The following is a 23,867-nucleotide window of genomic DNA, read 5'->3' as shown; positions in this document are numbered from 1 at the left end:
AGGGTGAGAGAGGGAAAGGCAGGTTCCCCGCTGAGCAGGGAGCCAGATGTGGAGGCTCAATCCCAGGATCCTGGGATCATGACCCGGGCCGAAGGCAGACACTTAACCAACTGAGCTACCCAGGCACCCCAAAATCACTGTCTTTTTAAGTTAAACTTTTAATTTTGAGATAATTGTAGATTCTACTGCAGCTGTAAGATGGAACACAGAGGGAGTCCTTGTGCTCTTTACCCAGATTCCCTCCCATCTTCTAAACCTGCAGTGCAAAATCATAAGCAAGACATGGATGTTAATAGGCTCCATCCATCTTATCCAGATTTCCCCAATTTTATTTGGATGTAAACTCTGGCTTTCCTTCATGGGTAGTCTCTTTGCCCCTCTCGCTGCTTCTAATACCTTCTTTTTCAATCTGTGGTGTTCTACTATTTTACCATTTGTCCTTCTGTCTTGCTTGGGACTTGCTGGGTTATTTGAGTCTGTGGTCTAGTACCTTTCATCAATTCTGGAGACTTTTCAGCCATCACCTCTTCAAATACTGTCCATGCCCCATTCTCTCTTCATTAAATGTCTTCACTATTTTCATGTAACTTTCTTTGTCTTTCACAACTCTACTCTTCTACACACACTGTACTCTAGACAGTACTTTCCTGTCTTGAATTCATGAATTCTCTCTTTAGCTACAACAATTCTGTTGCTTAAATTACACAGTGAGTTGTTAATTTTAATCATCTATTATATTTTCATTTCTAAAAGATCCATTTGTTCTTTAAAATCGACTTGGTCATTCTTTATAGTCTCTTACTCCTTCGCTTGTCTTTGCAAATTTATTTCTTTAAATATTAAGAAAATGAAAGGATTCCTTTTCTTGGAACTTTATAGGAATTCTTTAAGATGCAGATTGAAGTGGTATTCTTCCAATGAGGATTTATGTTTGTTTCTGCTAGTGTCCTTAGACACAAGTGATCCACAAGCCACTTTAATATGATTTATCTATTCAGGTGTTTTATCTGTTGGGTTCTCAGACGAAAAGTGTCAATTCTGATTCAAAAACTGCATGAAGATGCAATTTATGACTGCAAATTCTCAGGGAAGATTGCTTACCCCCTTTACCCAGTATCAAGATTAAGAAATGGGTAAAATTTCCTCTCATCCTCTTCAGTTTAGTGAAGTTAACTTCCTTTTTATCAGTGATGATCAGGTCCTGGGTGGGCTCCACTTTACTCGTCCTCCATGTCCCACATATCCGTCACAGGGAATGCTCAACATCTCTGACATTCATCCAAAAACCTCAAGGTAAAAACCAGCTTTTAAACCCTCACTTACTAGGGTTCTTGTTTCTGCTTAGATCTGGAGATGTGTGGGTTCACTGTTTTCATCCTAGATCAGTGATATGTTTCTCAATGAGGAGGATCATTCAGACTGCTGAATTCTACATGTTGCTAAAAATGCAAGTTTCTCACTTCTCTTAGACATTTAACTGCAATTATATATTTCATGTTACATAAAAGATCCTTAAGTCTTAAAGGATTAAAATGTTTGTATTCTTTTCGCCTGCCACTTCTCCCTCATTATAGAGGTAATTATGGCTTATGAGCTCACATGTGGTATGTTTTAATCTCTGGGAATCTTGGACCCGATTTGGGTGTACTCCTCTGCAGAAGTTCACTGCTCCTGTCCAGCACCCTTGGAGGCTACAAACACATACCACTTGAATTCATCAGGCTGGAGTTCCCAGACGCTACACACAATGAGAACTGAAACCATAACTTACGCCAGAAGTGCACTCAGTTACAAATAAGGGGAGACTGGTTTTTTCCTCTAGATAGGAGAAAGTCAAGAGATACCATATTAACCTGAAGATAAAGAGGTTTTTGTTCCTTGTCCCCTTTACAATGCTGGCTCAATGTCAATCTTACCTCTCACCTGGGAAGAGCATAAGGGCTTGTTTCTTGTCGCCACGGGGATCCCCATGAATCGCTAAGACCTCAGGGCACCCTTAAAATCAATTTTGGGGAGTTAAAAGGGCCTCTGTTGTGTTGTACTCAGATAAAGATTTCTTATATAAGGAGAAGGTTGGTTGGTTGGTTTTCAGTTTGTTAATTTAGTGATATTACTCTGAGTGCCTATTTACGTTCTAAAGAGATGATATAAAATACTCCACGGTCTTTAAGAAAAACAAAATATATTCAATAAATGGAACAAAGAATAAAAATATTCTTAGTTCTACAATATGACTGTTATTAACTGACATTCATACTGTGTTATGACAGAAGATGAAATGCAGACATGAAAGAAAAAAGCATAAGTAAGAGAAATAGAAATAAGCAGTATCAGAGAACTATCCAACAGAAAAAAAATAATTCTGGAGATGGACAAGAATGGACCTACCCAAAGAAGGGGCTACACCCAGAAGCAAACAAAGAATTGGAAGAGAGCAGCCTTTGACTTTCATAGAATAAAGGCAGAACAACCAATATTGAGTAGCTTTTTAAAAGAGCTGCTGAAGAATATCTTTCAAACACAATGCCATTCTTTCAGAAGAGCCCTCAAAATGGGAAATGAAACCTGTGCAGCCAGTTTAACTTGCAGCCATGGTTTTCCTACATTTGGTCCAAGGTAATTTAAGAAATCACTTATCAGACAGCCTCATATCACTAGAGTTTCTGTCCCCCTTATGCTTCAAAATTTCAGGCAATTCTTAATTTAGAGGTTATAAAAATTAAAAGTTCTTGTAGATAAATCACCACTCATCATACTGGGCCTTTTGGCATATATATTTGCTTTATAAACTCATGGCTTCGGGGCACAACTAAAGCAAACTCTACTCATACGCAGCATTTTTGATAAAATCAAAATTTGGGAAGTTGACCACTTATAAATTATGTTACCTGCAAGTACCATTCCCCCAAAGGAACAACTTTTCTTGTGTTTTTTAAAGACAAAACTGAAAGAACCTTAGTACTTTTACTCCAACATACAGACACATATATTTTCACTGTGTAAAAAAGCTAATCACTTAAAATTCAGAGTTCTTGGATAAATATTCAATAATACCAAATATTTTATTTCCCAATAAAACTGAACTAAAATAAAATCTAAGTTCCTTTTCCTGAAGAGCAGACAAGACTACATGGTTTTTAATTTGTAATCTTAAAAATCATGAAAAGTTAAGGCAGGGTTTTTTTTTCCTACATTCAGTCCAAGTCCATTAAGCCTTTGACTTAATAACGTATGATCATTTATTCTCTGAAATGATCAGTAAGTCGTCAGCTCCCACGGGTCATTCAAGCCCAGGAACCCTGCATTTAAAATTATGTGTTCCAAGAAAGAATCTGAATGAGGCATTTCCTAAACCATAGTAGCTCTTAAAAACACACACACACAAAAACAAAAAGACAAAAAAACAAAACCCCCCCCCACACACACACCAAACCCAACCATTAGATGAGAGTGCATTCATTTGTCACAGCTGCAGCATCTCATCATAGACTTTCCCACAAGCAGCAGAATCAATTATATAAATGCTTCCTTCAAAAATTCCCCAAATTAATCAAAGATAACCTGGAAATAAACTTGTTTCCAAAGGATGAGTTTCTGTTGGTTCTTCACAAAAAGTATTTTCTGACTAGTTGTAAATGTGAGAAAGGCTACTTGATGGGTATGATAAAGAAACTCCCAAAGGAGATGTATTTTCTCCATTCCTACACTAGGCCAGAATTCAAATGCATTGTCTGAATTTTTACTTTAGAGCATCCAACTATTGATTCCAAGTCTTATCTTTGTCTCCTACTGATGAAAGCACCTGCCTCTTCTTGTCTCAGGAGCTAGACAGGAAAAGTATTTCATAGGCTTATTAACAAATTTTTAAAAGGCCCAAAAGGTTTACAAAAATTCAAACTGGAAACTCAGGACAAGCCCGACATTTACTCCAGGTTGTGATACTTTCTGCCTTTACCTAAGAACCGTATGCAGAGTTTCTGAGCACCACCGCTAGGTTTCACTGCTTCACAGCCAGGGTCTCCTAGATGTAAAAGAGTATATGGTCCCCCAGGACCATGTCCTTTCCCTCTTGTGGGCACTCAAGGCCTGATAGTCTGACGTCCAGTCCTCAAGAGCCTGCACAGCCCTGGGACACAGAGAACAAGGCACACCGGCTCCCCTCACTAAGGCTGGCTTCCATTGGATTCTGAACCCTACACAACGAAGGGCCCCAACTCATTCTCCCACTTTCCCTACTGGAAGAATCAGAAAGAGACTCCTCTTGGTCTTGGGCACAATAACTGAGTAGGCAATTCTCTGACCTTGCTCTGCATCAGGAAAAAGAAAACTAATAAAAAGAAAAAAAAGTGAAAAATTCCTAGCGCTGGGTAGAACAGCAGGCTGATTTCAAGTCTGTCACACAGATATATGACACGAGAGCATCTGAAAAAAAAAAAAAAAAAACACAATGTCCCTTGGAACATCTTCATTTCCCATTCCATCTACATTTTGGAATTCTGCTCTCTACTCCTCTTCCATGTAAGCTGAGCAAATATGTATGATGGTTTCTTTGGGAAGGAGAAACATACAATTACTTATTATCAGCTAGAAATGCAAAAAATCACACCCAGCCCCAGGAGTCTGCTGCTCTCATGAAGGAGGTCCTCATCGTGACATAGGCTTCTTGTCCATTTTTCATTTGGGCAACTTTTCACTTCTCACACTTGTCCAACCGGAAGAACCACCTGTGGGGCTTGTTGAAAATTCAGATTCTATTGCTCCATCCTAACCCAGGGCTCTGCTCCTTTAGCAAGCTGTAGGTAATTCTTATGATGAGGTTCACTTTGAAGAACACTGACCTTGGGACTATGCTCTTTGCTAAAAAAAAATTCTATTCCTAATTTTTCCTTTATGAGTCCCCAAGGAAGTTGTATATTGATTAAAAGTACTGTGAACTGCACATATAGATAGAACCAGTCCACTTTGCAGGCTAGCCTTTTAGAATGGCCAAATAACGTATGAAAGTAAACTAGTAGCTCCTAATTGTTAGTCATTAGGCTGAGGGTTGGTGAGTCTAAGCCACTATCTTAAGAAGATGAGGTTCCCTAAGTTTCAATTATTTGAGGCATTATCCTACTTTACAGCTATAGACTGTGCAAAGGGCTGGTCTCATCTAGCATGTACTCATCAAAGACCTGTACAGACTGAAATGGTTAGGTCAAAATGTCAAAAATATAATGCAAAATCAGGAAGAACTACTGGAGAATGGCATCAAAAGAAACCAAAGTGGACCAGGAGGCGTGGGTTTCTTTCACCAGGCTAGATCCTGCATGTAGCGCAGAACAAGGCACATGGAAGGCATTTAATACATGGCTGGTGAGTGCAAGAATGGTCAACGAATGAATGGGGTATATGCCCGTGATACAAACAGAAATGACATTGCATGATTCAGCAGCATTTTAGGAAAGAGAAAAGTGTCGTTTAACATTTCTATAAATTACCTGGTAGAAAACCGTTACCAGCCTCTCATCTAAATAATGAATTGATTTTTCAAAACAGGAAATGGCAAATCCTGAGAAGCCCACAGAAGCACAAAAAGTAAAGAGAAAAAAAGAGAAGGGAACGAGGACTCCGGAGGGGATGCCGCAGGAGTACTAAAATCTGAGACAAGCAGCTCAGGGGACAGTAGCACACAATGTCTTGGCAATGCTCCTCCCCAGGTAGACTGGGCGCCGGAAACCTCGTATAGCACACGTGAACGTGAGTGACAAATTCACCAGAACCACAACAGAACAAGGAAGGAGAGGGGAGCTCAGATAGAGGGGAAGCCAAAGAGCCGGGGAAACAGAATGAAGAAGAGTGGAGGGAACATGCAACGTGTCATGCAGGGACCTTGGTGGGGACGACTGGGTGCCAGGCAACACTCAGGAGCACAGAGGACGAGTGAAGGCGAGACACACCTCAATCACAGAAACAAACCGCTTACCCTCTGCTTTAGTGGAAGTACCATCTTTAAGCAAATTAAAAAACAAGGGAAGGGATAACAGGGAACAGTTAGTAACAGTAAAAAAATTAAAAAGCAGAATGTTATTAGCTACTAAAAAAGCAAAAGTACAATTTAAAATAAAATTAAAAAAGAAGTTCAACAGCAAAGCAGATTCTGAAGCGAATAAGTGTGCCTTGTATTAAAATTGGCCTAGTGTCATGTCACTTTTGGAAAACAGAATGAAACATGACAACCCAGGGTAGGGCCTCCGTTGGTACACTGTTGATTTTTGTTTTAGCCAACCCTCATCCTCTTCAGAGTTTCGTTTTCTTAGAACCAAGTACCAGCAGCGTACAGGAGGAGAAACCAGAAGCTAAAGTACTGAAGAATCACCCGAAGAACAGAGGCAAATAGGAAGCTAAGAGAAGCTAGCTCTAGCAATGACGCCTATCCCAACTACATGGTGCGCAGCAGAAGCTGTACAGCGGGGTACCTGCGTCAAGGCCTACGGACTCCGTATCTTCCCTCACGTGTCTGGATTCTAGAAGTTCGGAAAAGGATCATCAGCTTTAATGCTACACTTCTGCACAGATGTAATGTGCCCAACCTAAGCAGTAATTGTAACAACCTCTCAGTAGGATTACGTTAAATTTCCAGGGTTTTTTGTTGTATCGTGGTTTGGGACATGAGGCAAGTAGGGGTAGATGCTCTCTCAGGAAATGCTGAGAGAATGGGAATATTCCAGTCCTGTCACCTCAAGAACTAATGCCGGGCTGAAATTTATCTTCAGTGTTTTAAGAGGTCAATTCTGTATCATCAGACCAAAAGACCTGAGTGCTTTTCCTAGCACTGAGGGAAATCTACATGGTCCATATTAAAATATCCCAAATATGCACAGAAAAACAAAGACTACTACCGAGTCCTCTAAAAAATGGTTTTTACTCAAGCTTTCAAGCAATGAAACAAATACTGATCACAAACACTCAAGGTGGGTCAAATGTATTGAAACATGGGTACATACTTAAAACTGACCTAAAATGAACAGAGCTACTACTCCACCCTGGGACAGAGTCATTCTGACTTCCCCCTTACTGGATGACTACATACCAACCTAAAGTTATAAACGTTCCAGTGTGATGTTACAGTAGTAAAATGGAAGAAAGGGGGAACACTTATTGGGTTTCTTTCCAATCAAAAGGTACCTGTGTTTGAGGTATTTCCCTAGAGAAAACAAGGCTGACTTAACAAACATTCCAGAATACATGCCTCTCATCTTGTAATGTTCCTGGCACGATCCATTTTTTCACCTTATAGGATAAGAGTTTACAAAAGACTTTTATATCATTTCATTTATCCCCTGCATGTGTCTGAGCTGGGTGTCATTTATCACAACTAATTAGGTAGAGAAACAGCTTCAGGGACTGCATGGCCCAGTCAGGGTCATCAAGCTAATCAACGGCAGACCAGTAATCTCCTGGTGATCTCTCATTGGGCTTCCATGCTCAGAACATTAGTTTCAGAAATGACTTTGGAATTGCTTTGTAAACCACATAAGCAATCCAGTCTCAATGTTCCGCGAAGTTTAAATTATATGTATTCAATTTCCATAAAATCCAAAATAAAACAAATCCAGCAAAGTCCCCAGAGTTTGGCTTGAACGACTTTGCTCTAACAAAAATAAGATGAAATAAGTAAGACCAGCCTTACATACAGGTTGTTCAGCTGTCTGCTGAAAAACTGAGAAACTGACCAACCATTCTGGCAGATAGGACTTCTTTTAAAAATAATTTTAAAAAATTCTTTGGGCTACTATGTAAGTACACTCTCCTTCCATGGTACCCATGGAAGACCAACACTATTCTGTGGAATATGGTTATGCTGGCCAGTATATCCGCCACATTTCTCGAGACGTCCCTTATTGGGGACCCTCCATCCTGCACCTTGGCCACCCCAATAATATTTTCAAATTGTGAAAACCTAACTACCAATGACTCTTTGGTGATTCCCTCACTAAACCCTTTGACCCTGCCCCCACGGATGTCACAAGGGGGGAAAGCCAGCTTTGGCAATATGGGAGGTAGCATAGGTGCTGGTTGGGTTGCCATGAAGGGGGAAGTGAAGTAGAAGGATATGACACATCATGTGAGCATCCAGGTACTTACTTGTCACTAAAAAGGATGATGCTCCAGAGAAAGGGAACACTTAACAAAGGGTGTGTGGCTGGTAATCAGCAGTAAATGCACTGAGCTATTTATACATAAATATAAGCCCTGTAACAGTGAGAATTTCCTCAATGATTGTGTTTTAGAATTTGCTAAATAAATCTGAGCAGGGCTAAGAATAATCTTGAACACCAGGACTGGGGGGAAAGGTGGTAGGGAGTCTGGTTACCTAAGGATGCATATGACCCCGGAGGCAAGGCTGCTGCAGAGCTGAAAGGCGTAGTGCCCGAGGCTGAGGACACCTTGGACTTGGCACTGGCTGCTGCGTTCACATCAATATCACTTCGAGACCGCTGGAGGGATCCAGTCGTTGACACGGATTTGGTACTAACTGTAGAAGCTTGAGAAGTAAAGGTGGAAACATCAGCAGGGACTATGCTAGAATTGTATACATACATTGTTAAAACTTGTTTTGCTTTTCTTATCAAGTTGTTTTTCTTTTTCTTTTTTTATTAAAAAGTAGGCTCCATGCCCAGCATGGAGCCCAACACAGGGTTTAAATACACATCCCTGAGACTTGAGCCAAGATCAAGTTAGGATACTTAACCATCTAGGTGCTCCTCCTTATTAGGTTTTAACAAAGGTTGGCATGCATAAGCAACGACATGCTGAAGACAAAGATTAGCCAATGCTGAAGTGACCACAACCAGACATACCCATTCCACTGTTTTCCTGTAATCAAAGACTATAAATGCCAAAGAAATGGTCCCTCTTTCCGATGAATGTGAGAAGTTAGGTAATGAAAAAGTGCACAGATCTGTCCAGTTTCTACATAATGTGGCCTAAGCATGTGCCCTGACTCTGATGCCTTCTGCTCCCAGGGAGCATTCTACTGTCTGATCTCTGACTGAGAGCATCCTCAGAGCATCACCAGTTGTCCTCATTCTCTTATCTAGTGACCAGAGCCAAGGAGAGGCACTATTTGAGTAGAAAGGTCCCAGGGCTCCACTTATGCCTGCCTAAGGCACCCTGGTTGTGTGTTCCTCATTGCCCTTGGCCCCTGGGGCAGTGGAGTTCTGCCACTGGGCACAGCTGCAGCACCCAGAGCAGCATGTTCTGCAAACCTGAGGGGGGGGGAGGGGGGGGGCTGAAAGTAGGTCAACAGCTTCTAGCAACTTAGCAGCCCCTGGGAGCAGCACAGAAACAGAGGCCTCCCCAAGACTGCCTTCACCACAGCAGCCAGTCTTACCTCTAGAGGTGGTACTTCCAGTAGGACTTCTTTTGGCAGAGAGTGGCCGGCTGAAAATAAAAGTATTGTGTTTATTATAATCAAACATGCACTTCATCTGCATTCACACCAGTACAGTCTACAAGAGGAAACTAGGATGATGATGAACTTATTTCAGAGTTTTCAGAATGTATCCGGTAACTAAGACCACAATCTTACAAATCCTTGATTCCAGACTAAGCTTTAGGATTATGTATTGGCCTATCTTCCAAATGTACAAAGAAGAAGTCATAACTCAAGGCAGAAGTTAGAAATCAAGAGTGAAGACAATACATTTATGTCCAAGTTCCTAACACCTTCCCCCTCTCCAGACCTGTCTCTAAGTCAACTTACTTTCTCAGAAACCGAGGCCATCTATTCCTTACCATTCCCCCCTGTATCTCACCTAGCAGCAGGTGAGATCTGCCCCCATCTGAAGTAAGAAGGGATTAAAACAGGCCCATAAACCAAAAAAAACCAGCTGGGATTGTGTTCTCATATAGCAAACTCCCAACATAAAATCTCACACGAATGAAAATCACAGCTGAAGTGCTTACTTCAGACTCTCCTGAGAACTCGAGGATGAGCGGTCAGACTGCGGCAGCGACACAATGCTGTCCGAGTTCTTTAGGTGGGACTGTAGGGCTTTCTGGTAGGATGACTCGAGGGTGTGGTACAAGTGCTCTGCTTCTCTGCTGAAGTGACTGTGAAAACCCCAGTAGCACCTAGGGGAGACACAAAGCTTGTCGTATAGCCAGGACTGCACGGGGGGCTCACAGAGCTCTGCGGCCCACCACAGAACAGTCAAGGACTGCAACCCTCAGCTTACTGCCACTAGGAACAGGACAGGGTAAGGGAGAGAGGGTCTAAGGAGGCCTGGGAGAGATCCTCAGCACACAACTTTCTGGCTTTTCTGACACTGGGCAAGCTACCAGACATCTCTGTATCCCAGTCTCACTTATAAAATGGAAATGAGGGACGCCTGGGTGGCTCAGCGGCTGAACATCTGCCTTTGGCTCAGGGTGTGATCCAAGAGCTCTGGGATCAGAGCTCCCTGCATGGAGCCTGCTTCTTCCTCTGCCTGAGTCTCTGCCTCTCTCTCTCTCTGTGTCTCTCATAAATAAATAAAAACAAAATCTTTTTAAAATAAATAATTAATTAATTAAAAAAATGGAAATGAAAGGGCTGAACTTACGAGACTGGGGAGCCTTCGGGACGAGGGAACTAAAACACCTAAAAGTAGACTCAGAACATGGAAGGGGACTCATCAGTGGCAGCTTTTATAAAAGCGATTTGACACTCATCGATTTGAAGTATTTACAGTTGCCTTAGATAACATATACAACAGAGGCACAAAGAGGTTCCGAGCTACTTGAAACCTGTTTGCAGCACGACTAAAGAACCAGAAAAAATGGGGAAGCAGGAGAATACATATAAGGATAAAAACAGCTTAAGCACATGACTAACGAATCCATTCCTAAGAGTTGTGAGCAACTATCAGCTATGTCACTTATTTTGGTAGGAACTACCCAAGCTGGGACTGTGGTAACCACTTCAGTGCTTCGATGAGGTCCTCTGAAAACCTCAGAAACCAGGGGAATAGAATTTAACCGAGATCGCAGTCCAAGAGCAACAGGGACTTGATCAGAAGGTATCAGTGCAGCTAAGTAAAACAGGAATAGTCCAGGTGAGTAGGAAGAGAGGCTACTTGTGTCAAGTAGAAGAGCTGGTCGCTATGAAAGCACAGGAAAAACCACTACAGGTGCCAAATTCATAGCGCTTATCTACACGTTGCCCAAGACAGAATAAGTCTCAGCATCTTTGACTCCTGGTATTTACAGTCACGATGACAAAATTATTCTTCAGGAGGCATGGAATGCATGGTCACAGCTATGTGACTGGAGCATGAGCAGCCCTAACGGCAAAACTGCCACAAACGTGGGGTGGCACCTGCAAGTTACCACTGTGGTAATTGCCAGCAGCACATCAACTCATCTGCCCCTCACCACATTCACACTTCTTCACACCTAAAGCTGGCAGCGATGTCATCACATGGGAAGGATCCCTGGGACTGTGATTTTTCACAGGGAATCAAACCTTTGGATTATGACCTGGCTTTTAACAAAGCCTAATGAGTAAGAAAATGCACTGAGTGTACATACAAGCGCTTTTCTGATTCATGTAATAATTTCTCATAAATTTAAAAATGAACATTCTGCTGTAGACTTTAGTCCTATTTACATTCAAATGCTATCAATCAGTTCTTTAGGCCTGGGCACCTGAACAATCTTCTCAGCAGAAAAATAAAGAAATCTCAACAGAAAAATAAAGAAATAACAAGACCTGGCCTTTTGAGGTCATGTTTTCAAAGTCACAATTAATGAAACATGTTCGTATAACTTAATGAGTTTTTAATAAGGCAATCTAAACAACATGCCTGAAATTTAAAAACAGTGCATGAAAAACAAGTGGTGTACAATAAACACTTACTTTCTGGCTTCTATCCTTGCTTCGGAATCTGCATCATGTATTCCCTTCTTTATTGTTTCGGCTAATACTGATATATGTCTAGGAATTCAGAAAAGAAAGCAGTAACAATCATTATTAACATGTGGTGTTTTCTGTGGATGAAAACAGGTGTGAGAACTTCAAAATAGCATCATGGAATCCAGAGCCTTTGTGTCCAGTGAGTCAACCAACACACAGCTGAGAAATCAGAGCACTCCCTTATACCCCCTGTGCTATTCTCCTAACTTCTACCTCGGTCCTGACCCACCCCCTACCCTCCATCAGCTACCCCCACCTAAGTACCCTGAGTTTTTAAAATAATGGCTGATTCTTCTCACATCATCCTTATTTAGTTCAACCTTTTAGGAACCCAAAAAACAAGACCCTACTTTTTCCATGGCTAGCACTAGTTTCTATGAAAATTATGAGGTAATAATCATCAGAATACTGAAACAGCTACCTGAATCACATTTCTGTAATTAAACATAATGTTTTTATTCAAGTTCCACTATGTAACGTGAACAAATTTATAAAATCGTGTCACAATTTTATCAACAGGTATGTATTCTCTTTAGTTATGTTCTGCCCTAGCTGAGAAGAAATTATTAAAAGTATCTCTTTGAATACTTAACAGATTTTTAAGAAAAGAAATAAGGATGCAATGAGTCTCCCAGAACAGAGTAGTCACTAATTTTATGGCCCCTTCAGTCTTTGCCTCATTCCTTCCTGTTTAGCAAGTACCTGCCAAGTGGTAGATGGGATGCTGAACAAAGAAAGGAATGAATGAATACACACAAGGCGACATCTCAGTTCTTCACACACGTATCTTCACGTTAAATCTCCCACTCCATTTTACACCTCTAAATTCCAAAACTATCACAAATAGAGAGGGTACAATATCCGAGACGAAAGAATGCATGACTCTCTTCTAGATTCAAGGTTTTGCAGATGAAATTTTACCCTGAGAGGCAGAGCTTTGTGTCCTCTCCAACCCCTGCAGTATGAACAGGACTCCCAGAAGCACTTCATTAGAATTCTACTAATAAAATGATTAGGATGCTGTGAAGTTCCTCACAATACGTAACAATAAAAACTGGGTGGCACAACAGGATCATCTATTCTCTCCAAATTTAACTCACAAATAACAAGCATCTCAAATTCAAAGGAACTAAAAATGGCAACGAATGAATATCAAAATTAATAGATGTGCTTTTGCAAGCATGCTGCCATAATCCTACCTTTTATCATGATGATGTGAAACATACCAACACCAACGTGAATAAAAAGAAAAATGCTAACTTTCTGATACAGGGGGATCAAAAAGAAAACTCTGAGATGAGCAAAACTCCTCGAAGGATCTAAGAGTTAATCCCAGCCTACCAAGAGCAACTTGAAACCTTTTCCTAGTTGGAACTGACAGGGATGTCAGGCAGTACAATGAGCCTAACTCTGGGAAATGAACAAAGGGTTGAAGAAGGGGAGGAGGGTGTGGAGGGATGGGGTAACTGGGTGACAGGCACTGAGGAGGGCACTTGATGGGATGAGTACTGGGTATTATACTATATGTTGGTAAATCGAACTTCAATTTAAAAAAGGAGAGTCAAGGGGAGTTCATTGTGGTGTACTTCCAGGACAGGTGGCAGAGGAAGAGGACCCTAAACTCACCCCCTCCCACAGGTATAACTAGGTATCACCCACATCAGTGTAAATAGCCGAGAACACCACTTGAAGATTGGCAGACTGGACTCTGCACAGCTAAGTCTAGAGAGGAGGCCACAATGAAGAAGGAAGGAAGGGCACAGATGTGGTCAGGAGCTAGATGAGCCCATGAGCTTTCTACAAAAGGGAGGACATTGGGAACACACAGAGGGGAGAGGACCAAACCTTCATACCAAGCACCTCAGCACAGGGAACCCACATGAAAACCAGAGGGGCGTAATTTCATGAGTTCTTAGAATCAGTGGGACTTTAACACCTGGAACTTTAAAACTGAATCCCCACCCTTAGAGAACACAACAAACAGCCCCCGGGAGATACAGCAATAAAGCAGCACTTCCAAAAACACCTGTGGTATACACGAAGGAGCTTTCTTCACTGATTTCAGAGCATGAGTAGAAGGGGCAGGAATCCTGGAGAGACTTCTCCAGGAACAAAGGAGCTGGTGGATACCATCTCCCTGCCCAGACACACAGACACCTACAGAAACAAGTTCAGTGCCAATACTTTCCATCTAGCTTGCTAACAGTATGCCTGGCTTCTCCTGTGGACACATCCCCTCCAGCCAGGCCCTGGTTCCAGGTCTCCCCCCCGAGCAGATCCACATAAAACATTGCTAACAAGTTTTGATATAGTCCCAATAGTTGAACGCCACCTACGGCAGCGTTCTCCTGGGTCCTGCCCCATCCAACACATCCTTGGCTGAAGCCCATCCAAAGTAGTGCCACAAGCTTGGCAGGGTGCAAGCAGCCGTGATAGGGATTGGCACCTCTGCAAACTGACTCCTGCCCTGAGGAGAGCAGAAGACAACCACACACCAGTCAGACTCTTGGTTCCAGCAGTGGGCTGGAGTCAGAGAGCCACTCTAACTGTAGGCATCACCCACCAATAAAAGCTTCTCAGGGAACAAAACAAGGGAAGTGCCCAGCAGTCTGGTACTACTGCATCTCTGTCAAATTCCTAGTCTGATGTGACACATGCCCAGGTCAGTCCCAACTGGCCCACTAAAAATACAAGAATCGAATGCTGCCCACAACATGCAGAGAGCCACTGCAGATGACTGGACTGAAAGAAAAAGTGGCTCAGCCACAACAGCAGGGTATATGCAACATGCAGAGATACCCCTGAAGCACCAGGTTCTGGTGAACTAGGGGACACTGCACTACAGGGAACTATAGGACCTCTTTTTCATAAGGCCACTGCTTTCAAGAGCAGAAGACATAGCTGACTTTTCCTAACATACAGAAATAAACATAGAGTTAGACAAAATGAGGAGAAAGAGGAGTATTTCCCCAGTGCAAGATCAGGTCAAAATCATAGCAAGAGACCTAAGCAAAATGGAGATAAGTAATATGCCTGATAGAGAATTTAAAATAATGACCATAAAGATACTCACTGGACTTAGAAAGCAAAAAAGAACCAATCAGAGATGAAGAACTCAGTAAGTGAAATTAAAAATACAATAGACGGAATAAACAGACTAGAGGAAGCACAAGATTGGCTCAGCAACTGGAAAAGAATAGTGGGAAGCAATTAAGCTGAATAGGAGAGAGGAAAAAAAATAATAAAAAATGAAAACAGACTTATGGAACTCAGCAACATCATCAAGCGTGGTAAACATTTGCATTATAGGGAATCCCAGAAGAGACAAGAGATAAGGGGCCAAAAAATTCATTTGAAGAACTAACAGCTGAAAAATTCTCAAATCTGGCGAAGAAAACAGAAATCCAGATCCAGGAGGCACTGAGAGCCCCCAACAAAAACAACACAAGGACATGCACACCAAGACACAGTAATTAAAATAGCAAAACACAGTGATAAAAGAGAGAATTTTAAAAATAGCAAGAGAAAAACAAAACTACTAGAATAAATGGATTTGATAAGGTCACAGGATATAAAATTAATATACAGAAATCTATTACATTCCTATACACTAATAATGAAGCAGCAGAAAGAGAAATAAAGTAAATAATCCCATTTACAACTGCATCAAAAAGAATAAAATACCTAGGAATAAACTTAACTAAGGAAGTGAAAGACCTATACTCTGAAAACTATTTAACAATGATGAAAGAAATTGAAAATGACAGAAGCAAATGGAAAGGTATTCCACGCTCATGGATTAGAACAAATATTGTTAAAATGTCTATACTACCCAAAGCAATCTCCAGACTTAATGCAATCCCTATCAAAATACCAACAGCATTCTTCACAGGACTAGAACAAATAATCTTAAAATTTGTATAGAATCATATAGTCCCCAAGTAGGCAAAGTAATCTTGAAAAAGAAGAACAAAACTAGAGATATCACAATTCCAGATTTCAAGATATACTATAAAGCTGTAATATTCAAAGCAGCATGGTATCAACACTAAAATAATCACATGAATCAATGGAACAGAACAGAGAGCCCAGAAATAATTCCATGATCACATGGTGAATTAATCTTTGACAAAAGAAGCAAGAACATGCAATGGGAAAAAGACAGTCTCTTTAACAAATGGCGCTGGGAAAACTGGTCAGCTACATGCCAAAGAATGAAACTGGACTACTTTCTTACACTGTACACAAAAATAAACTCAAAACGGATTAAGAAGTGGGGTGCCTGGGTGACTTAAGTGTTCAACTCTTGATTTTTGGCTCAGGTCAAGACCTCAGGGTTGTGTGATCAAGCCCCAAGTCAGGATCCACATGGAATATGGAGCCTACTTAAGATTCTTTCTCTCCCCCATCTCCCACTCTCTAAAAAAAGAAAAAAAAAATGGACTTAGGATCTAAACAGGAGACCTGAAACCATAAAAATGGTAGTGGAGCACAGGCAGTAATTTCTCTGACACTGGCAATAACCACATATTTCTAGATGTCTCTTGAGGCAAGGGAAACAAAAGCAAAAATCAACTATTGGGGCTATATCAAAATACAAAGCTTCTGCACAGCAAAGGAAACTGTCAAAAAACTAAAAGACAATCTACTGAATGGAAGACAATATTTACAAACGACATATTCAATAAAAGCTTAGTATTTAAAATATATAAAGTCCTAATATAGCTCAATACCCCCAAAAATAAATAATTCAATTAAAAAAATGGACAGAAGATATGAATAGACATTTCTCCAATGAAGACATCTAGATGGCCAAGAGGCACATGAAAAGAAACTCAACATCACTCATCATCAGGGAAATGCAAATCAAAACCACAATGAGGTACCACCTCACACCTGTCAGAATGGCTAAAATCAAAAACCAAGAAATAACAGGTGTTGGTGAGGATGTGGAGAAATAGGAACCCTCTTGCACTGTTAGTGAGAATGCAAACGGGGGCAGCCACTGTGGAAAACAGTATGGAGGTTCCTCAAAAAGTTAAAAAAAGGGATCCCTGGGTGGTGCAGCGGTTTAGCGCCTGCCTTTGGCCCAGGGCGCGATCCTGGAGACCCGGGATCGAATCCCACGTCAGGCTCCCGGTGCATGGAGCCTGCTTCTCCCTCTGCCTGTGTCTCTGCCTCTCTCTCTCTCTCTGTGACTATCATAAATAAATAAAAATTAAAAAAAAAAAAAGTTAAAAAAAGAAATATAATATGATCCAATAATTCCACTACTGGGTATTTACCCAAAAATTATAAAAATACTAATTCAAAAAGATATATGCATCCCTATATTTATTGCTGCATTACTTAATATAGCCAAATTATGAAAGGAATGCAAGTGTCCATCGACAGATGAATGGATAAAGATGATGTGATATATAAACATAATGGAATATTTTGCAATAACATGGATGGATCTAGAGAGGAGTATAACGCTAAGTAAAATTAGTCACAGAAAGATAAATACCATTATGATTTCACTCGTATGTGGAATTTAAGAAACAAAACAAAGAAAAAGACAAACTAAAAAACAGACTCTTAACTAGATAGAAAAAACTAATGGTTACTAGAGGGAAGGTGAGGGAGATGGGTGAAATAAGTGAAGGCGGTTAAGAATTCACTTATGATGAGCACTGACTAATGTACAGAATTACTGAATCATTATGTTGTATAGCTGACACTAATATAACATGGTATGTTACTTATAATGGAATTTTTTTAAATTTCAAAAAAAAGTTAATTGTGGCTTTGTAGTCGGCATGCTGCACGTGTCCGTTATCTCTAGGCACACTAAAACTGTAATCGATGAAATTCACTAAAAGTTTCTGCCAATATTATGTGCCTCGAAACAGTATAAATAATAGACACAGTCCTACAAATGCTTAAGATTCTTTCGATCCTTTTTAGGAGGTTGGACCACTTGTCAAGGCATTAAATGTCAAGATTCAATTCAGTGGGAAAAACCCTGCAAATCAAATGCTTACCGTTCCAGTGAATGTGTCTGCCACTCTTGTAAAAGTAAATCTAAAAATTCAAAACAGCGCCTAAAAAATGTAAAGAAAGAAATATGTTAACTCATTTTTATGTTAGTGAAAATAAAAGCTTTTTTTCTTCCCACGCTACTTTTCAGAACTGGTAAGTTTGTTCTAATCATGAAGATGCAAAAAATGGAAATTAAGATAGAATCAGCATTAACTGAAAACCCAACCAAGTAAAAGTAAGCATCTATGGTGATCAGAAATAATAATTACAGACACATAGGAGACAAGATACAAAAGTCTCCCTCAAATCAGAAACTGAAGCCTCCTGGCAACATTACTGAAATGGCCTATCACTGTCATTTGTTTTTATACCACCTCAGATAATACGTTAATAAAGGAGGTACATGAGCAAAAAAGATCAGCATACGTTATTACAGAACCAGGGAATTAGTCTTTGCACTAATTTCACAGATTGCCTTATGAAAAACAGTTTAAAAATGGCCTAAAAAAGGGCTTTCCAAATTTTCCTAAGAAGGGCTCAGGTAGTGCTTAAAATAGATTTTTCTCTAACTACTCATCTATTTTCCTCTCTTTAATCTTTCAACATCCTTTCTTGTTGGGACTTTTCACTTTTGTCATCTTTCTTGGTCTGATTTGTGCACCAAAATAATTCTGGTCTCATCTCTTTTGGATAACATCACCACTTTGGGTTCTACCTCTCTAGAACTTTTCTGAAGTCCAGGGTATTTATCTTTTTGGGAGTAAACCTTAATAGTCTTAGGAACTGATTCAAGGAAACAAATCAGAGGGTAATTTTTCTCTAGTGACCAGACTTTCATTCCCATGATCCTCCCAATTCAAAATCTCATAATCCATAATTAATTACTCAATAAATCTTTAATAAACCCTAACCCGACCCTGGATGCTACAGATAACAATAGTAGCCAAGACATAAACCAGCAAGCGAGACAAGGAACAGTTCCCATGTGCCAGGAATACAAGGGGGCTCTTCTTAGAAGCACACAGGAGCTATTCAACCCAGGCCTACGGCTGGCAACCTATGTGCATGTGTACGTATGTGCTGAGTGTTGGCTGTGAAGCATACTTTCCCTCACTGACCGCACACTGACTCACGCCCACATGGTCTCTTCTCTGTCACTCTCCCTACCCAAGCTCTAACCCAGGCCATGTTTATTCTATTTCTTCCCTGTTCCTCATGGCATTTCCTGGGCTGATTTTCTTGTCTCTTTTTCTTTTTTAATTTATATCTCTTAGTGAATAAAGTTATCTTTGGTGCTAATTTTGGTCTTAAGTCTCTGTTAGAACAATCTATTTAGTCAAAAATATGACCTGTAAGTTAGGTTTTATTTTCCACTTTTTAGACTAACATACAAAGAAAGAAGCAGTATCAATGTTGGCATTGTTTAACACATCAGTATTTAAACACATCAGGTTAGAACTTGTCTCTTTTCTTTACCTACTCCTATTCATCACTCAAAATGCAACTCAATTTTTCAATTTGTCTATGAAGCATTGTAGGAATATATTAGCTGCCTGTAATCACTACTCTCTGAATTCCTAAGTCCCCAACACCAGTGTTGTAACTCACTCTTACCCTGCTTTGCATTATCGTTTTTAATCTCCCCATCTAAACGAGAAACTTCTCAGAGGCAGGGAGACTGTACAGTCCATTTCTTACAAATTTTACAAAGCAGAGCTAGGTACAGGCTGAGTGCATCACAGAAAGTGCACTGCCTGGGTTACACTGACCTCTTTAGTTCTCTTTACCTTTCTCAAGGCAGAGGGACTGGATGTCCCTATTACTTCTTCCAGCACTTTTAAGACACATGGTTCTGACTGACGCACACACTCTAATGTAAGAACAGCAATCCTAGCGTGTGACTGAGAGAGCAGTGAAGGGGATGACGTTTTTATTGTCACAGTGAATGGGCTACATGAAGTGCCAAACCACTTTACCCCAATGACTGAGCCCATGGAACAACTCTGCCCCAGGAATAACGAGAATACTCATAGGTAGACTATTAGTCAATGGGAAGAGGTAATGCTTCACCCTGCAGTTTACTGGGTTCTGAAATTCACTAACATCCTCTCCCCTGCTGAATTCACTCTCTGAACTCTAGAAGGCAAAGCTGAACTGTGGGTAAAGGGTAGATTGCATTCCTCAGAGAAATACAGGAGGCCACGCAGTTAGAGATTAAACTTCTTCAGTGGAAGATGTCAATTCCTTCCTTCTTGGCTTCATAAAGGTAGATGATTCCCCTTTCCTCCTTTAGGACTTCCACACAGCTGTTGACAAGATGGATAGGCGGCCACCTTAGGCCTGTAGCAGGCACCCCTACCCATGGAAATGTGGCAAGACCTATGTGGTATCCCAGGGAAGGAGGGAAATCATGGGCAGTGAATTTAAGCCAGGATCCTAGCCTAGAGTGAAGGGCTCTTTCACTGGACTAGGATCAGACAATGAACTTCAGGAATGTAGTCAAGAGGCTGCTGCTCAGGCTGGCCATTAATTTACCCTATGAAACTCCTACTATGGTCCACTGAAGGGCTTCAACAGAGTCCATAAACCCCCTTAAAATCTACACAAAACTATTCTGCACATTTACATTTTCTTGGCAAGAGATGCCACAGGTTTTATTATACTCTCAAGAGTCAAGAACCACAGATTCCAGCTAGAAGAAGCCTTATTTGTCGCTTGTGATCTAGGACAGCTCATCTGGACCCAAAACCAGCCACGGATCTGGAACAAAGACCTAGCTAACTAACCAGGTGGTATCTCCTGGATACATCTCCCACAATTGTGCAGCAAAAGCACATATTGGACAGGATTCAAAATCAATCCCAGAAATCACTGTCAGAAGAGGGAACAACATATACCTCCTTCTACCTACAGTAATATTAAATAGATGTAATCAATTTTTATAATGTTCTTTTTCTTGCATGCAGTTACCACTTTCATTCAGAGAAGGAGTACACCAATGATTTAGGTTAGAGGGACTATCTGGAAAAAAATGTATACTCCCTTCCATTAACTCACATACATACATATGCACATTCTCTCTCTCTCTCTCCTTTTCTCTCTTGTTCTCTCTCTCACACACACACATACAATTAATAGAGGTTGTCCAAATTTATTTTCCAGACTATTTAGATCAAGGTCCTTCAAACCAAAGACCTTTATTGCAATAATTTAAAATAATTCTAACATTTCAAACATGAATTTGTTTCCATGGACGCAAATTCTGGAATTTATTTTGATTTTTAACAATTTAAAAACAACGAGGAAACTTTAAAAATTTACCTTCTAACTGCAACAGACTTAGAGGTACAGTTGCTTGTTATGACAGGTATTAGCCTAGGGATGTGTGTGTGCTGCAGAGAACAACAAAAACAGAGGTGAACACTTGAAAATACAAAAATAAAATAAAACTAAGACAACCACATTTCCTCATTAAGCCACCTAAAGCACATATGTATTTAGATTAGAACTTCACAGAGCTTAAAAAGGAAAAAGAATTTCATTGGATATTGCCAAAGGCCATGACAAATTTACAGAGCCTCAACAGACCACCCAATGATATATAAATAAATCTAACAAACCATTGGTGGGAAGTCTAAACTATCTGGCAATGGGGATCTAATTGAGTTCAAAAGGGATCTGAAGACCAATGTTTTTATACTGTTTCAATGGGAATGTCCAACAATGGCTTTGGATTTAATATTTCAAGTAGGCGGTGCAAATAGTAGGGGCTAAAAATAATACAACTAAGTGACCCACAATAACCAGGAATATTCTGAAAAGATTTTAGCATCATCAAGTCCCAGTCTCAAGGGTTGCCTCTGGGGAAAAGAGATTCGCAGGTGAGAAGAAGGTGATGTGGAGAACATTCATTTTTAGCTTTTGTGCATTATTAGGTTTTATTGAAAACTTGTCTATAAATTACTTGGATAGTTATTTAAATAAATCAGTGTTTAGAACACCGAAAAGAACCTTTTGTTTATGGGCTTAAACACAATTAACTAAATAAAAACTTAAGGTGAATAACAAAGCCACAAGCACAAATAGCTAAAATGGAATGACTGGGAATTAAGGAGTAATATCTGGAGACAAAAAGAACTAGGTAGAAACCCAGAAGCAGATGCAGATGTTCAAATATTTAAAGCCAATGATGAGTAAATGATCAACTCATCAGTAGGCATACACCATATCCATAATTCACATCACAAAATGTAAAAGGCTCATATAGGATATAATTAAGGAGGGGGGAAGCTGATTTGTATCTACAATATGATTCTAACTATATGAAATCATGCTAATGAAAAATGCCTCCAATGTCGCTTATCAACCACCAACGTTTGCCACTTGCTTATTCTATGTATGGCCCCAAAATATACTTACCCGAATGATTAACCTAACAGCTACAACACCAGAAGTGGCCATAATTTTGGCACTATTTGGAATTAAATTAAAGATGGTTGGCATAATGGCTTCAGCTCCATGGTCAAACTTATTTCCCAGAACTGATGACAGATGCCTACAATAAGAAAGGAAAACTGCACTGTACCTGTATTTCTTGCAAACAGTGAAGCATATAAATCTCAACATTGCAGGGCTTTTGATTAAAGTTATCTAGAGATAAAGGTAACAGTCTAAGATACTTTAAAAATACTTCCAATGTGCACAAAGTGGACTTGGCAAATAGCCATTGGCCCACAAGTTTGGTTCTTTTATTTTTTAAATAAATCATTTCCAACTAATGAGTCTGAAAATAGCAAAAGACAAACTGATCATACACAAAATATAAATGAGAAAGCTCCCTCACCCTTTCCCTCCTTTTGCTCCATTAAAAAACCTTTAACACATTAATATACATGCTTCCATATCTGACACTTTCAACAGCTGCAGTTTCTCCTTCCTATTGCTGCTTTGATATTCTGACACACTTTCAAACAGAGAAGTTCCAGCTTCAAACACTGATAACAGGTTTAGCTAGTGTAAAATTATAGCCTTTGACTTTAACTTTATAGCTACAGTACTCTTCTGGAAACAAACAAAAATTCTGATCATTATGATATATCCAGGCAGCAAAACTCAATGAAAAAGCTGAGAAACAAAAATTTGCAAAATTTCTTTTTTCTGTATTATTAGTAACAACTGCTTCAAGTTTAAAATAAAGGCTTCAGGGCAGCCCAGGTGGCTCAGCAGTTTAGCGCCGCCTTCAGCCCAGGGCCTGATCCTGGAGATCCAGGATGGAGTCCCACGTCGGGCTCCCTGCATGGAGCCTGCTTCTCCCTCTGCCTGTGTCTCTGCCTCCCTCTCTCTCTCTCTCTCTCTCTGTGTCTCTAATGAATAAATAAATAAAATCTTTTAAAAATAAATAAATAAAATAAAGGCTTCAGAGCTAAGTCACTGAATAAAATTGAAAATCTGTCGCTTTTACATCAGTGGGCAGGAAATACTGTAATACTATAAAAGTACCAACAAACATATAAACGGAATTGGTCCTGGACACTAGTCAGAAGGTACATGAAAGAGACTTGCTGGGCATATTCAATGAACCATCTCTGAAGCACTGCAATGAGGCTATTTTAGGATGTGTGAGAATGTGAAGCATGGCAGTCCTTACCCCAGCGTGATACAAGCCTCCCGCACTACCTGAGACCGCAGGTCCTTAGCAGATAATTTAAAGGCTCCATCCAAAAGACGCAAATGTTGAAAGAAGTTATCATACTCAGCAGCACCAGCCAAAAGTAAAGATCTAATCTTTTTAAGCTGACGGGACAAAAAAAATTAAGAGATACACAAAACAATTTTTAAAACCATAAATATAAAAACAACAGAAGCTATCAAACAAGAGAACATCAAAGTTAATTGACATAAA

General features: G+C 40.2%; 1 protein-coding gene across 23 annotated transcripts in view; it reads right to left on the bottom strand.

The window, feature by feature from the left end:
- The window catches only part of CLASP1 (cytoplasmic linker associated protein 1), a 267,481-nt gene that overhangs the window by 92,131 nt on the left and 151,483 nt on the right, over positions 1 to 23,867 (bottom strand). For 11 of the 23 annotated variants that reach the window (XM_049097168.1, XM_035702322.2, XM_049097170.1 and 8 more), the window contains exons 12-19: positions 23,613 to 23,758; positions 22,385 to 22,520; positions 21,287 to 21,357; positions 17,968 to 18,027; positions 11,885 to 11,962; positions 9,952 to 10,119; positions 9,377 to 9,426; positions 8,357 to 8,527 (exon numbers count right to left, since the gene is read on the bottom strand). In XM_049097168.1, coding sequence (XP_048953125.1) covers positions 8,357 to 8,527; positions 9,377 to 9,426; positions 9,952 to 10,119; positions 11,885 to 11,962; positions 17,968 to 18,027; positions 21,287 to 21,357; positions 22,385 to 22,520; positions 23,613 to 23,758 — 880 coding nt within the window. Of the gene's footprint in view, positions 1 to 5,965; positions 5,990 to 6,458; positions 6,507 to 8,356; positions 8,528 to 9,376; positions 9,427 to 9,951; positions 10,120 to 11,884; positions 11,963 to 17,967; positions 18,028 to 21,286; positions 21,358 to 22,384; positions 22,521 to 23,612; positions 23,759 to 23,867 lie in introns of all 23 variants that reach the window. The other 12 variants (XM_049097165.1, XM_049097167.1, XM_049097173.1 and 9 more) reach the window with 3 other exon arrangements.

Source organism: Canis lupus, chromosome 19 (assembly GCF_003254725.2).
Source record: "Canis lupus dingo isolate Sandy chromosome 19, ASM325472v2, whole genome shotgun sequence".
Taxonomy (NCBI): Eukaryota; Metazoa; Chordata; class Mammalia; order Carnivora; family Canidae; genus Canis; species Canis lupus.
This window is presented reverse-complemented; position numbering and strand designations above follow the sequence as displayed.